Source organism: Vidua macroura, chromosome 1 (assembly GCF_024509145.1).
Source record: "Vidua macroura isolate BioBank_ID:100142 chromosome 1, ASM2450914v1, whole genome shotgun sequence".
Classification (NCBI taxonomy): domain Eukaryota; kingdom Metazoa; phylum Chordata; class Aves; order Passeriformes; family Viduidae; genus Vidua; species Vidua macroura.
The window spans coordinates 103,574,525-103,591,384 of NC_071571.1; the positions used below are offsets into that span (position 1 = coordinate 103,574,525).

At 36.3% G+C, this 16,860-nt stretch overlaps 1 protein-coding gene across 6 annotated transcripts in view; it reads right to left on the reverse strand.

Moving 5' to 3' along the window:
• The window catches only part of PTPRM (protein tyrosine phosphatase receptor type M), a 445,383-nt gene that overhangs the window by 204,038 nt on the left and 224,485 nt on the right, over positions 1-16,860 (reverse strand). For all 6 annotated transcript variants that reach the window (XM_053979855.1, XM_053979842.1, XM_053979831.1 and 3 more), the window contains exons 8-10: positions 7,793-8,101; positions 4,584-4,693; positions 2,105-2,306 (exon numbers count right to left, since the gene is read on the reverse strand). In XM_053979855.1, the coding sequence (XP_053835830.1) occupies positions 2,105-2,306; positions 4,584-4,693; positions 7,793-8,101 (621 nt within the window). The remainder of the gene's footprint in view (positions 1-2,104; positions 2,307-4,583; positions 4,694-7,792; positions 8,102-16,860) is intronic.

Below are 16,860 nucleotides of genomic sequence, written 5' to 3' on the forward strand. Positions count from 1 at the left end.
TTGATTTTCTCCATTTATGAGTCCTAAGTCCCTGCTTGCTCTCCTTACTAATTTTACTATCCCTACAGAGACCAAGACTGTCTCCCTGTCCCAGATATGAGTTGTGGTTCTCCCAGTCATAACCTTTAGTCCTGGCTACTTTTTCTCTTCTTTGTCTACTTTAGGACTCTTCCTCCTCCACACTGCCTACATGTAAAGAAGGAACTTATTAGTAAACAGAGAAAACAAGAAATATTCATGTAATAGTAAAATAAAACACAGCAAATATTTCCAGTACATAAGAGTACTATTCAAAACCATTGACAGGAAATTTGGAGGTTTTTATTCAGAAGAAAATGCAGTCCAGAATTAGACAAGAGTAAAATGCAAAAATGAGTCAAATTGCACTTAATCTGTTCTAAAAAATAGTGACACCTTTCATCCAGAAATATTCAGAAGTTCTATTTCACATCTGTCCAAAATGGAGAGCACTGTCCACATGAAAGAGCCTCAAAGCTTTCCAGGGAGACAATGAGATCACAGCACTGCAAAGAGGGTTCCATATTCAACAGCTAAAATGGCAGTTGCAACTTTTCAATTTTATTAAAAAAAACCCAAACATTTTGTTTCTATTTTAAATTAATCAGAGATTGGTTTTAATTACCTAAGGACAAGGCATAAACGCTTCTTGTTAGTACAGTAACTGAGGAAGCAATGAGAGAGTGGGATGCAGACAAGACAGTTTGCAGAACCTTGCCACACAGAGATTTGGAGGTTTCCCTCACCCTCAAGCACTCCTGAAATGCCTGTTCCCATCAATTTTTGTTGAAAACAACAATTCAAGATCCAGTACTATTCCCAAATGTCCAGATTCTCATCCATACTCAGTAGTCTCCATTCCTCATTCTAGTAAGGGGTGATCTCATCACCCTAACTGATATAAAGTTTTGCTGTGTCAGAAATTGATTTTTGACAGAGAAAATATCTACTCAGTATAGGAGTAAACTCCATCTTTACTGATCAGTGTTACTTATGTTTCATGTTCCATACAGAGTTAATTGTCTAACTTGAAAATTAACAACATTTTTGTTTCTCTACAAACAGCTGTGTTGGCAGTAATTTCCACCTTGCATTAGCTGTCCTCTCCAATAATAAGATAGGCAAAATCATTCTGTTTCTGGTAAACACTTTTCATTTTTTTTCATTCCAGTGAGGACAGAAAATGAGAGATGGGGGAGAAGAACACAGAATGACAGTAAGAGAAAAAGAAGATTTTGTACCCAAATGCTTTCTGGAAAGTCCAGTTGCCCACAAATAGGTAAGGCAATTTTCTATAAATATTATCAAGGGGCCAGTTTATTATTGAACTGCCAGTTTAATTCTGAATCACACTGTAGAGAAGTGAATAATAAAGGAACTTCAACCATAACTTTCCCAAACATTTTGTCATGAATTAGATAAGCATTTTGGAGGATGCAATAATATTCCATCCCCTCAATGAAAAGTTCCTCTGCCTCAAGGGAGGGCTTGAAATATTGGTCAAGGATCTGCAGAAGTGACAGATTCATGCTGCTGTTATCTGAAAACCACTAGTCCTGATGTTCTTGTCTAATATAGTTTCCTATCCACTTCAGTCCCCATGCCTGTTAGAACACAGGCAGCCTGGCAAGCTAACTACAGTTTCTAAGAGAGCTCTAGATGTACAGCATCTCTGCTCTACTTTCATTGTTCATGGCTCATTAAAGAGATTTTCCAGCACTGTTACTGTTCTAATTTAGAATCATGTCAAGGCTGACTAAGCTCTGAATGAAACCCTCATCTTCAGGTCCAAAAAAACCCTATGCTAAATGTTGCAACTGCAGCTGGCACTGGCTGCAAACACATAATTCACAGGGGTTCCTTGAGTGGTATGTTACAGTTGAGAACAGGAATTTCAAAATACTAGCTAATATTTAAGCACTTGGAAGTTCTTCAGGGATGGTAATATATGTCACTTTGACATCTTCATGGAGGAACGTGTTTCTTCCCTTTTTCAATTTGCGGCTTGTTAAATTCTAAAGAAGTAAACAACAAAAGAATTACCCAACTCATTATCATAAGGAAATAATATTCTTTGATCAAGTACCTGATATTTTAGTCGTGAACTGATTTGTTATTGGAGGTCCGAAGCCTTTAGCTGTGCTGGCTCTGATGGTGAAAGAGTAAGTAGTGCCAGGATACAGTCCAAAAAAGAGATAGTGCGTTTCATTTCCTAGCTTTGAGACTCTTCCACTTTGATTGGATAAATCTATTTCTGGGTCAAAGGAACTGACTGCCTTGTAGGTGATCTGCAAGAGAATAAGAAAGTTATAAACTGCCTTGAGCAGATGGACAGAGATTGCATCTTTATCCAGTAAACCCTTTTGATGTATGCGCTGTCAGACATTTTATGATAAGCTATCTTACTCTCTTATACTGTTCAAATTCCAAATCCCAGGAAGGAGCACAGGAACTGAGTCGTAACTTGTATGAGTTATTACTTTTATAGATATTGAGACTTAGAGGCAGCTAGATTACAACTCTAAAGGATGGGTTCAGGCTTACGTTAATTCCTTCAAGATGCTGCCTTTAACAGTGTCACATTTTGAATTCATCTTAATGTTGGTTTTGATCAGCACCAGTAACAAAACCAAAACAAATGGGTAAAAACTGAGAAGTGACCAAGAGGGCGTGCAGCCCCCCAGATCCAGCTGACTTTACTATAATTACACTTTGCCCTGAATGAGGTTATCTGTTAAAGACGATAAGGGCAGCTTAAGGCAAATTTTTCAGAAATTGGGTAAAGCTTCTATTTTAGTCTGAAGCTTAGCTATTACAATTGCTAATTTGGATTTTTTCAGGTTATCGTATTGTACCTAGGTCAGATTCTCATTTGGAGAGAAGATAAATGTTAAGTAATATATGCAGTGTATATTGTATCCTCAGTTCCTTCCTTGATTCAAACAGTATTTTTAGTTTTCATTAGAAATGTTAATGTAAGTTCACAGTAAAATTTGATCCAGACTTCTTCTATTAATTACTGATTTCTATGCACCATAATGAGAATTTAAAAATATGAAAGCCGTTTAAAAATATGAAAGCCATTAAAAAAACAGAAAAGTAAAAATGATTCACCCCTCCTTTTTGCTTTTAAAGTTTCATTTTCATGTGAGTAATTCCACAACCCTTATTATATAAAGTGATAATTGCCATTCTTTTTGCTAAACTTATTCAATATAATTTTAATTAAGAGGACCCATAATACAGTACATAGACACATCGAAGTGTCAATGTTACACACCTTAAACACTTGCAATTTCCTAAAACCTCTGACCTAAAGAAAATTGATTTTTATATGAGCCATCTAATATAACATCAATGAAGGGCTGAAAATTAGTAATAAAAACTTTCATACTATTCAGATAAACCCCAACCTTATTACAGTAGATACAGGCATATCCTCTACAAGTCCTCATCCATAAACTGAAATCAAAGTACCTTAAAAAGCACCCAACTAACCCTTCTAATTCTATCAGATGACAGAAGATTAAACCACCAACTGTCTGAACTTTTATCAGGAAAGAAATTAAGGTGGCATATTGCTCACATGAATCTCCCTATCTCAATCCAGCTGATGGAGTCATGTGTGTGTACACATTTAAGGAGGAACTGCCTGGATACAGTGGGTGTACTCCTCAGCAGTGGAATTAGACACACAGGCACGCTCCTAGGTAGAAACCAGATCCACCACTGTGTGTTTCTATGCACATAAATCTAACAACACTTACAACATTAACACTTAATTAAAACATGCTGATCTCTGAACACAGGCAACTGTCATGGTAGCTAGAAAGTTGTTAGCTTTACAAAAAATCAGCTCATACTTTTTCATAACATTTTATCCTCTTACAATAAAGAAGTTTTCAAAACAGTATCAATAGGTTACTATTCAATTTAACTTTTCTTTTACACTGTGTTTAGGTGGGTTTTTTTAAACAAAGCATTTCAATACCAATTTTGTAGTAAGGTCAGGTAAGAAGCTTAACAGTGATTACTGTCTGACAGCTTAATCTGTGCAGCCTTTTGTCAATTTTTCTAAGAGGTATTCAGGCAGAGCTCCCACATGAGAAAAAAAAGTGATTTTTAGACATCTAACAACATACAATTTTGTTGAATTTGCATTTTTAAAAAGCTAGATTTTTTAAAATTATGCCTTGCTTGTTTCTATTACAACAGGCTTCCTATAATGATGCCTATCTAAATGTGACGTTGACTGTAACCACTGTCTTATGTCTCTAATTTTTTAAGGAATTTGCGAAGATCTGTCTTTCAATCTTTTAAATATTTGATCTAGAGTACTACATAGAATGCTGTATCATGGTTCTACATATAACAGATTTCTTAAAGTTGATAACTTGAGGACGTGCTGCATCCTGTGTAATTCACTCCTACATCATACCTACTTTGAAATGGCTACTTTTAAAAAAATTAAATTAGTTTTACATAAACTGTAAAAAATGTTTTTTTATGATTATGCACTTTGGAAAATCAAAATTAGACATAAAACATGGCAAATTTCTAGATACCTCATACAAAGTAATCACACCATATGTTTGCACTGGCTCCCTCCACTGAAGAAAAATCTTCTCTTCAAAGGTACTTCCTTGAATGGATTCAAGTGGCACAGCACTCGGGACTAACAGATTAAAAAAAAAGAAGTGGTTTTAAGAAAAATCTCAGAAGGACATGCTCTGTTTAAATATTTGTACTGCTGAGGCATAAAAACCATCCCACCATAATTTCCCCAAAGACTGAAGCAAAGGCCAGGCTAGCTCAGGAGGAGAACGATTTATTTAACAAGACAGTGCCATTATGTGACACCTTCACTGTAAGAACGAATTAGTGAGCATCACACATTTCCTGGAAACCTCTACAGATAATTTAAGAAAAGGACAAATCAGTTTTTTATAAGGTAAAATCTACACAAGTAAACACAAGTAAACAAGTAAAATCTACTTGTGATATCTACTTATCAACAATGTTACTTCCCAAAGTGGAAAACATATTAGACATTCATATATGAAAATGGACAAGCATTGAATAACAAGGTATAGTTTCACAGGAAAGTTATATTGGAAAGATGAGCCACATATTGCATTGAACAGCAATGCTCACTGACAGAAGGCCTGAAAACCTACAACAGGAGGGACATAAGAAAAGTATGAAACAGTCAAGGTAAAAATATGACATTATTAATTTTTCTTAAAATCTCTTAATGTGGAAGAAAGACCTGTGAAGAGTCAGGGATGCCAGAAGGTTCTGATGAAAGGTGTGCAAACTGCTCTCAGGTATCTATTTTTGTTTCCCATTTGTTCTGCAACCATTGCCTTATCCCCAAGACAACACAATTTTTAGAGGACAAATGTAAAAAGCATGTAGATTTTATTTTGTAACAACACTGGCAAAGTAATGCAAAAAAGAAAAAACTCCTGAAAAATGCACACAGGACTGTTGTGAAGCAACAGGTATTATGGCATTAGCACTTCGACACAAACTCCACGTGCAAATCCAATAGAAAGATACACATAACATTTTCTACTTGCCACAGAAAGAAGGTGGAAGCCATTTGCTGCAGTGGTTGAAATAACTTCTCAGACCCCTTCCTGAGATTTACTCAAATGGTTAAGGAATAGAAAAATCTGCAAGCAAGACATTTGGTGACTCCTTCCTGTTGGCACTTCTGGTACAGAACTTCCTCTTTATTTCTGCTATATTTCCATGCTGTTGCTGTGGGAGTTCACAAGGTTTAAGGCTTTTTGATCACCACTCCATAGCTCTCCAAAGAGCTCCTTGCTCTACCAAGTGGAAGCTCCAAGGACACAGGCTGTGAACTGGCTTACCAGTCCTGTGTGCACCAGTACAATGACACCTTTAGGGCAATCTTAATTCTGGGCACTAAATCTTGCTTCCAAGTAGGAGAACTGGCAAAACTCACTTGGAATCATGAGAGTAACGATTTATGTGTAAAGGAAGAGGAATTAAATATAGTGTAAATAAGCTGGAAGTAGAGCAAAGCACTGTAACCTCTCAAATTATCTGAAGGTCATAGACCCTGAGCAGCTGTGCCATACGGGGCAGATTCAAACACTGGCAGAGGTAACCTGGAGATGTACTCAAACTCAACTGTACAAGGCCTTGAGCAATCTGCTATCACCTGATCTTCTGTGAGCAGATGGTTGGACTAAATGAGCTCTGGAAGTCCCTTCAACAAAGAAGATTGTGTGATTTGAAAAATTATGATGATTATTTGGGTCAGTATACTCTGTTGTTTAACATTCAGACTTATATACCTCACTGAATGTGTAGAGTACACGAAAAAGTTGTCTTTTTTTTCAAAGTATTCTCTCAGACAGTGACACTGGTTTTTAATAGGTTGTGAAATAGCATGAGGTTCCAGAGGGACAGGAACAAGAAATTTTAGATAAAACACATAAACATCCCAGACAACAATAAGCTCTTTAGTGCTGTCATCCTACAATTGAACCGAATTAAATTTAGAGCATGACAGCACAATTAATTCTAATTAAACATTTCTTTTTGTTAGCTATGCTTTGCTGAAAATGTTGCATTAGTAACTATATATTCCTAAATTGTTTAATTTATTCCCTCATATATTTTGATTAGAAATTAGTACTACATAAAACCAATGCAGCATGTATTAAATAATTTAATAGGCTTAAATGACAGACTTCAAGTATTTATTATAAAAGGAGCTCATCACTGCTGAAATTTAAACTAGAAATATTTCCATCATTTTTTAAGGAAATCTATCATTGATGTGGAAGAAAATACAAATCCATTTCTGATCAGATTTCAGACGATAAAGATGGAAGGTGGACAGATCTGTGATAAAAAGCAATGCCAAGTCATCTGACAAGGTTCCTTTGAACTGTATTCACTTAAAAGAACCAAAACCAAGGTCAAAAAAACTAAGGTACACTTGTAAGGGGCTATATATCAGCAGAGAGTATTCTGGAAAGGTGAAACTGATTCCTGGTGCTTGACCAATTCAACAAGGAAGTTGCATTTCGGTATTGTAGCTAACAGCTGCAGTAACTCTCTGCATGTGTAATCAAAATAATATCACAGAAGACTTGGGTGGATGCAACCTTTTTAACCTTTTCATGCAACATTATTAGAGCATTGCAAAGACACATTATCCAACTCTGCTGTCTCTGTCTCAAAAAAGACATTAGCTATTTACATTATTTATTTTATTTATTAATAATCAAAATAGAGTACTTTTAAAGAGATCTGAAAACCCTACAGGAGTTGAGAATTATTAAAAGGAAGGAAATATCTGTATTTTTCAATGTCTGTATATGGAATATAGCATCTGAATTAGCAACTAATAGTGTCCAGTGGTTAGAAAGCCAAAGACAGAGAATCTGAAACTGCAAATCAAATATTTAGTGCAGAGCACATCACTCAGTAGAGGAGCTTCCATGAGGATACTGCTGACAATCACCTGGAATTTCTTCAAACCGATACTGGAACTTTAAAGAGGCAGAACATAGTTCCAGCAGAAGTTACAAGTTTAAGGATGAAATGATTAAACTATCGTGGGATGTTACAGGTTATGTGAAAGATCACTCTAATAATGGAGATTTACTCCATTAATGGTGAGGTCAGTGGAAGGTCTGTTACAAATTTTAGTGAAAGCAGAACATGCACTTGCACAGAAAATTTATACCATCAGGTCATATACCATGTATATGTAAATACAAAAACTCACCATCTTCATCAGTTTGCACTACAAGTTCTTGGCTTTCTTTCCGTCCTTCGGGATTCATTAATACTAATTTGATGCTGACATTTGTGTATGGTGATAGGTTGGTAATTGTGTGCTGGGGATGTGAACTTTCTGTGTCCCAGCTGACTTCCTCTCTCACTTGCTCCTGTCCTCCAGCCTGGTAGCGGTAATGGACTGTGAGGTTGTAGCGATGGCAACGTGTGACATTATATCCAAAGGGCTCCCAGCAAATAGTGATCTGTCTAGATTTGATCTCCACAACCTCCAGTCTTCGGGGCCCACGCATCGGATCTGCAAAATTACCAATATAAGTCTGGTGTGATTACTTATTCATAGTATAATAAGTTGTACAGTTCTACAAGTACGCCAGAGGAGCAGAAACAGAAATCCATTGCTGTATAGAATCATAGTATAATAGAAGTACAGTCTCTGAAAAAGCAGGGAAAAATGGAGAAAAGAGTGAGAAGTGTCTGCTGAAAAATGAAGAGCAAACAAAACACTAAAAAGTTCTTATGATTCAACTCAAATTGCATGATACAGCTGAAATGACACTTTTTAACCTATTTGTTGCTTGCCAAAAGTAAGCATGTCCAATTTCTTTTGCACAAGTTATTTGTATTAACACTTTTAGAGCAATAACCTGCACAAAACAAGTATCTAAAAAGAAAATGTAATTTCAGGGTAAACTTGCAAATATATGTTGATTTTCTTGCAGGACTGTTTATACAAAGGCTAGATAGATGGTTCTTCAGCTATTTCTTATTCATTTGTTTTTAAGTTAGACTGAATGCAATTACTCAATCTCTATTTGTCCGGGACATTAAGTTAATATTCCAATTTCTTTAAAATAGACCATAGGGTTGTTTTCCACAAAAACATTATCTGTTAATAGTGCAAATACCTCAATTTGTTATAGTGGTTTAGCAAAGACACAAAATAAACAAGATATTCTCCTGCATCTGCGCTTTTCTAGAGATCTCCCAGATGAAAATGAGCCATCAATCAAAACTATGAAAATATATACACAAGCACCAAAGATTGTGGTTGATAAACTTAAATTTTCTTCAATCCTACTGGTCACAGCAGCTAAGATAGAAAAGTGCATTAAAATTTCCACCATATTACAGCAGAACCACTGAGCTGACATACCTCCATATTTTCAAAACACTGTCATTAACAGAGCTATTATACATATTTAGCAATAATCTGGTTTTTTTTCATATTTGAGTCCTCAAAAAGATTAAAGACAATGTCAGGCTTTATCCACTGCTTCACTAGTTAAACACTTAGAAGACTTTTAATGAGTTAGAAGACTCTTGTACGTAAACAAATTAATATGCATCTTCCTCCTTTTATGTTTATTAATCAACATGTCTTCACTAGGAATGTTCTAAACAATTTACACAGGATTTCATCTTTTTACTTTTTAACATAATCCCTGCATGCTTGAAATATTTGTTCAAAGATGTTATTCATCTTAACTCCTTGAAGAAAAGGTGTTAAGAAATTGCTTGTTCTAACATCTAAAAAGCAGGTTATTTTTTTCCCCTTTTAAATCATCCAGCTGCTTTTTAATTTTTTTAATTAATTTTCACTGTCAAACAATGTTGATAATCACTATAGAATATTTGGCAATTGGTGAAAAATGAAAAAACAAACCAAATTCTAATCCTGGTCTCCTTTCTAGCGACTTGACTGAGAGGTAAAAATGTCCCCAATAAGGATAAATCACTATTGAGCCATTTATCTGCTTCCATGCCCAGGCATCCCAAATAAGAATTCTGGCATCTGGGAGCTTTGCCACATTTCTGTTGCTACAATCATTAAAATTAATATGAAGCAAACCTCAAGGACTGGCATATGGACTCTATAACTTCCTAAACATTTACTTCTGTGTAGTTCAGACTTAAACTTCATGGAAAATGAGTTTTCCTATTTTGTTTTTTTAATTTCATTCCAGCTTCTAAGAATTTCTTGTTTTAGGTGACATGATGAACAGCAAAGGATATTTGAGAGGTATTGTGTAACTGTAATTGTATCTGAATGGGCTAAATCGAAATAAAAACCCAACAAAATTGAGGTGACCCTGATATACAACATTAAACAACTGAACAAAGCTCCTGCTGCAAGAATATGGAACAGCCTGCTTAGTTCCACAGTGGGCACATCAGAAAATTCACAGGGGAGCTGAGAAATCATTTTGTTAGAGACATAAAACTAATTCATAGCATTTTAGAAGAAAAATTGAGTGGCTGTACAAAATACCTGGATCAAAACCTAACCAAGATTTCTGCCCAGGAGGAAGGTATTCTTATGTCATGTTGCCTTAAGAAAAAGAACAAGTTAGCCCTCTAGTTAAATCTATGAGAATGACAGATACATTTTCACCTCCAACAAAAGAGACAAGGGAAAGAAGAGTTGAGATTGTAAAAGAGACAATACAGCTTCCCTTGATATTCAAAGGACAAAGCTCATCAGACAAGGCTAATACCGTGGTTGCTTTGGCTCCTGACTTGATTCCATAACCTATAGCATCAGACAGGTACACAGCTCATATCTATTTTTCCTACCATTCATTCAGAGATTACACAACTAATAGGGGCCTAATGAACCCTGTTGTCAACAAGTGCTTTTACCCTACTTTTAACTAGGAAAAAAAAAACTGGATAAGGTAACAATGGAATTTTGGGATTAAAAAGAAACGTGTGGCTCAAAACAGCCCTGAAAAACAGCAGTTAAAAAGCTATAAAACTAAGTTTCTAGCACCAAAAGTTATAAAACTAAGTTTCCATTTGATCAATTTAGCAACTAAATTGAATTTCTGTGGAGGTACCACTGTATATGACAGAGGAAATATTTCACAGAATAGAATCACAGAATCATCAAGGTTGGAAGAGATCTTTAACATAATCAAGTCCACCTGTCAACACAGCACTGTCACTGTAACCCCTAAACCACTAAACCACCTCACCAAGTGCTAGATCCAGATTCCTCTTAAGCACCTCGAGGGACTGTCACTCCCAACATCTCCCCAGGCAACCTATTGCAATACCTGACCACCCTAACTGTGAAAAAAAAAATTCTGATTATCTGTCTACCTATCGTCTGTCTATCTATCTATCTATCTATCTATCTATCTATCTATCTATCTATCTATCTTTAATGTAATATGGGTCTGAGAGCACAGCACATCACTTCTAATACAGTGGAAGGTATATGCTCTTCATCAGGAAGGACACAGGATGCTTGGGAAAGGAAACTGCTAAGCAGCACTAAAAGAATGACAGCTAATGACTGTGATTTAAAAGGGAAAGCTGAATTAATTACTAGGGCACGATGACTTCATTTAGTTGATTTTATTTTCTGCAGGATTTATCACTTTCCCATGGTGAGGTCCCAAGTTTAAGTGTAGAAGCAGGCATCCTTCAGAGATGCTGCTATTGGGCTCATGAGACTTGCACTACCTATCCCTGTGAAGTGGAAGGTTGTCATCCCAGCAATGGTCTGTTGTTGTTACCTTGCACCAGGTATGGTAAGTGATAGCTACACAGAGAAGTGTCATTCCACAGTGCTGCTGATCACAGCTGAAATCACACCTTTTAGAGCAGAAGAAGAAGGAGTTCAACACACGACGCCATGAGTGCTATTTGCTAAGTCTCTGCCTGCTCCTTACTTGGCAAATGCCCACCTCCAGAGGTTACACAGCCAGATCTCTCCACCCACTGCAGTTTTCTAAGTGAACCGAGCCTCTGCTGCTCCTCAGTACTCCAGCTATTTTCTTACTTCTTACTGGTACAAATCATGAGGCAAATGGGGAAAATGAGGCCGCCCGACTCGAAAGAGAAGAGGTTTTCCTCCCAAAGGAGCACACTGCCTGTCAAGCCTGAAGCCTAGCCAGGTAGTTCTTTACCCATTCCCCTGCTGGTGCCTGCAGCATTTTTCATACTGCTCTCCTTCTGCCAGGTTCAGCAGGGAATCAGGCAGTGAATTCTGACAGTTGCAGCTCTGACCTGAGGGACCAGCAAGCCTGGTTCTAGCCCCTGGCACTTTAGCATCCCATTTAATCGGTGATCCTGGCTCCTTCTCTGCTCCACTCTGTTTTCCTGAGAATATGGAGCACAGACTGACAGGCAGGATCAATTTCCATTGCAGCTGCAATTCACAGCTCATTTCTCTGGAACTTCACTCTTTACCTTTTACCATAAGTACAATGCTTTTTCAGAAACTCAATTTCAGAATCACAGAGACATTTAGGTGTATTTTTAGCATCTTGTCATTGATCATCAAAACTTAGGTTTGGGATGAAAACTCAAGACTGGAAGATTTGTCTTTTCATCACAGCCTGCACAGACCTTCTGAGATAAGAACAAGAAAGGAATGGCATGGTGATTTTATGCCACTCCATTTTACTCCAGTAGCTGCACACATCTGGTCTGTGTTAGATACTATTTGAAAGGCACCTAACAATAGGAATTAAGAATTTATTTCTTGTTGAGGCAAACTATTAGTAGAGTTGAGCTATGCAACAACTCTCAGGACTGAAATTTCAGATCAGACTTTATTGTCCTTCCACAGGAAGTATGGGATAAATAGAACAGGAAAATAAATACATAATGAGAACTGAATATTTAAGATATTATCCACAAAATAGCTTTTTAAAACATAATTAATGATAATTAAAAGTAAAGGCTTCACTGATTGCCTAAGCAGACTTGTTCAAAACACTTAACATCTTTTCATATCAATTCCCTCTGAGTAAAGTGGGAGCCACAGTACTGTAGCATCAGTATCCAGTGGTGTCACAGAGAATTTCATGAATGCCTGCAAGGAACTTGCACATTACAGTGGTGGAGACCACCTACAGGGGAACAGAAAACATGGCCTGTGAGCCAGCTGCTATCAAAGTAACAACATTTGGTTTGTTTCTAGAAAACAAATCTCCTTCTTTATTTACATCTACAGTCAATGCCAAACAAGAATATAGGTAAAATAATTTACTTGTTTGGCTTATCCTCATTTGATTTGAAATCGACTCTACACATGACTACTAACAATTTGAAGTTGTTTGCAAACTTGGTAAGACAGTTCTGTAAAAGATCATGTTCCACTGTGATGGTGTGGTTTTTACACTACTATTATTTTTCATCTGAGTTCTTCAACAACAGATTGAAGTTCAAAAAGAGCTCTTCTTTGCTCCAAATGCCACATGATTTATCTGATCTGGTAACAGATCAGGGTTTTTCAAATTCCAGTTTGCCAAAAACTGCAGAATGCAGTTGATGAAAGAAACAATGAGCAAGATTTTGTGTGGTGCAATTTTGCAATTTTTAACACATTTTTTTCAGTCAGATTTGTTAATACAAAGAACTGCTTTACAGTTAGGATTAGAGGAAGAAAAAGAACACTTTAACCACATGATTTTTCATACTGTCCATTATTTGAGTTATAAAAGAAAGTATTCAAACAAAGAGAGGCAAACAAAGAAACAAAGGGACAAGTGACTCATGAACAGAATCAAAATCCTAATATGATGATGGTGGTGTGATTGTACTGCCTAGTCCCACTATTTAAAAATTAAAACAAAGACAAAGCTGCCAGTGTGCACAAAACTGTTGAAGATCCAGAAACAACCTTTAAGTTAAGAGCAGCACATTAGAGGTTGGTCATTTTACTCATCTAAGAGCACAGAAGGAAACAACCAAAAATGTTAAAAACCAGCCCATAATAATTGTAAATTTGTGAAACACTGGTGTCGTATGAAATACCTCTACTTCCTGTCATGGAGCAGCCATGGAAATTGATAGCAACAGTTACTAAGGTTATTCAGGTAAACGCAAAAGACCACAGAAGATATCCAACATCTCCACAAAAGATTTCAAATGATTGTATTTAAAATTCTTACCAATAATTCATAATACTAATGGATAACATTTCCAAAAGAATACATTTCTGCTTTTGCAAAACCAGATGCCTCCCACAGAAAAGCAGCACTTCTATCAGTCCCTGACACTTGAAAAAATGTTGGGATGCAAGACCTGCAGAGTTTCAGTGCTAATGAAAGAAAGAACGAACAATGAGACAGCAAAACTGAAATCGTAGTCACCCAGAATGCCACAGAGGAAGGAATAATCAGGTTTTCTTATATATATAAAATATATGCTGAAAACTAGACTACGAATGTTTGTGCCAATTCTGGGCAAAATGGTTTCTTCTTAATTGTATTATTTTTAGAAAGATTTTCTTATTTTTTATTATATTCTTTAAATTGTATTATTTTGTCTTCCACAGTCACAATGAGACAGCAAAACTGAAATTGTAGTCACCTGCAATGCCACAGCGGAAGGAATAATCAGGTTTTCTTATATATGTAAAATATATACTGAAAACTAGACTACGACTGTTTCTGCCAATTCTCAGCAAAACGTCTTCTTTTTAATTGTATTATTTTTAGAAATATTTTCTTTTTTATGATTATATTCTTTCAATTATATTATTTTATCTTCCACAGTCACAATGCCAGTAAAAGAAGATGACCAGAAGGATGTACATACTCTAATGTCAGCGTACTAGCTTTGAGCAGCAGCCTGTGGGGATCCTTCTGTACCCTCGTTATTGCAGACTCAAGAGCACTGAGAAGCAGGAATAAGCCTCCTGCACACATTTCCCTCAGCACCTTTACTATCATGATCAGCATCCACAGTGTCACAATGGTCAGAGAGAAGGTATCAACAGGACTAGATTGAAGTAAAAAAAAAAAATCTCAGTGTACCCGCTACCACAGATAGTTTTCTTTCTCTGGACTAAACCACTTCCCATCATCTGAGAACTGGGAGATTCACATTTAGAGCATGTGCCCATACTCAGCCTGTTTCCTGGTCAAGATGCCAACTGTCTACGAGATGAAAGAGAAAAGCCAGCATCACCCAAAGCATCGCCCAAACTGCCGTGCTGCCAGAAAATTACAGCGAATGCCATTCTTCTTCAGCATGGAACCAGATGCAAGATCATGCTTCCACTGATTTTATTATATATACTCTAAGTATTGTGCAGGTAAACCTTATGTATCTGTATCAGGTATGACAAAACATGTTCCCCCAGTTTATATCCAAAGAAACTGAAACTGAGAAGAAATTGAATTGCCTGCTGAAGGCTGCAGTTCATCAGTTCAAAAGCCACAGAATCCTAGTTCTCAGTCTCATTTCTGACCCATTAGAACACCACATTGAAATGTGCTTTTTTTCCTCTGTACTTTGTGGCCAAAAGAAGTTAGTTCCAAAATGTGTGAGCTCAGAAACCAATAAAATACTCACAGCAACAAAATGAATAGGCCAAGTTCTCATAATAAGCCAGCTTGAATCCTCACTCACTTCACGAATTCAAATGTGAGATATAGTAGAAGTCTGCTTTTACCAGGAAGGGTCCTAAATACTAGCATCACATCATTACTAAGAGAATTTTTCTGTGCTATTTCTACATAAGACACAAGCTAAGATATAGGAATTGTTGGGAGAGAACCATAATATTTAGCCAACTATAGAAGATTAATGGAGAGCAAATTCTAATAAACATCTAAGGCATCAGCTCACTGCTTACAAAAACTAAGTGTAGATGTTGCTTGAAACCAGATCAGGAATTTTATTTAAGTTTTTAGTAATATATTATTACAACCACTTGACACAGAAACATGAATGAGTGATAAAATCATGCAGGAGAAATTTTCTTAACTTTTTATCTCTTCTCCAATTCATAACTACATGTATTCCATGAGGCCTATGTCTTCAGGCTGACATTCACAGTAGCAAAATATATTGGTCTAATCATCAATAACACCCTTTTAATCATCCATTACATCATTTTAAAGGTAGTAACATTTCGAAGTGTTGATTTCTATATAGTATTTTTTTCTAGAGAGGGCTGATATGAATAGTTCACTTTATAGTAAAATTTAAATCTGAACCCATGTAAATTGAATCTAATATTTCTTTATGTTGTCATTTTATAGGTATACTCTGAATGGTAAATAATTTAAATTCTAATACATTTAAATAAGGTATGAAAAAAACATCATTTGATATATTTTTGTCAAATTACCTACATTACATGATTACTCCTCCACAATCAAAATCAGATTTTAAGTATGAATGATACAAACAAGATTACATTCCAAATCTGCAACACAGATTTTAGTTGCTTGTTTAAAATGACATACCTAGCTATTCAGTAATCACTTTATAATAACCCCTTTCATTTCTAAATCTTCTTAGCCATCAGCCACTAGTGAGGAAAATGCTGGCAGTGGTTTTTACAACTACACATTAGTTTTATACTTCATGACAAGCTAATTCTACAGAGTTTGAAAGACAGACAAGCATATGTTCTTAAGGTATTCTTTCTTTTGCATGAAGAAAGCACACATCTAACAGAGGAATGAAAAATAAAGAGTGCAGACATATACTTTCCACTTCACACACATGGCAGTAACAATTTATCCTAACTTCACCCTGGGAACTGCCATGAATATGTAAATCAAGAATTAAAAGGTGGTGACAAATAATTCTTGGAAGAATTGCCATAGTAAGATTGCAAATAAAATGCCTACTTCTGGTAGAAGCCACCTTTGATAGATCTACCTTTGAGAGATGCTGGATCAGAATGATCTTTGAGGAAAATTGAAGTCAAATGAACTGTGATGTATATACTGTCCCTCTTGATTGAGCCTATCACAAGCATTTAAATTTAACCCTTTGAGTTACCACATGACTGCTTTACAGTGTCATTGTTGTCCTTTTCTATAACTTCATCATTTTTTAACACAGCACATCATCATCTGCTGACCTGACACAGACACATTTAGGTAGACATGCACCTCCACACCTGTGGCACCTTTCAGAAGCTGGAACAGACTTACAAACCAATTTATACAGAATGCAGATCAGATGCTGTTCAGATTTGAGAAGATGCAGGCAACACAAAGGAAGCTGAAGGCCTGAGGAATTGCTTTTGTGGCCACCTTCTTCACACATTTACCATGAGACACAACTGTGTTCAGT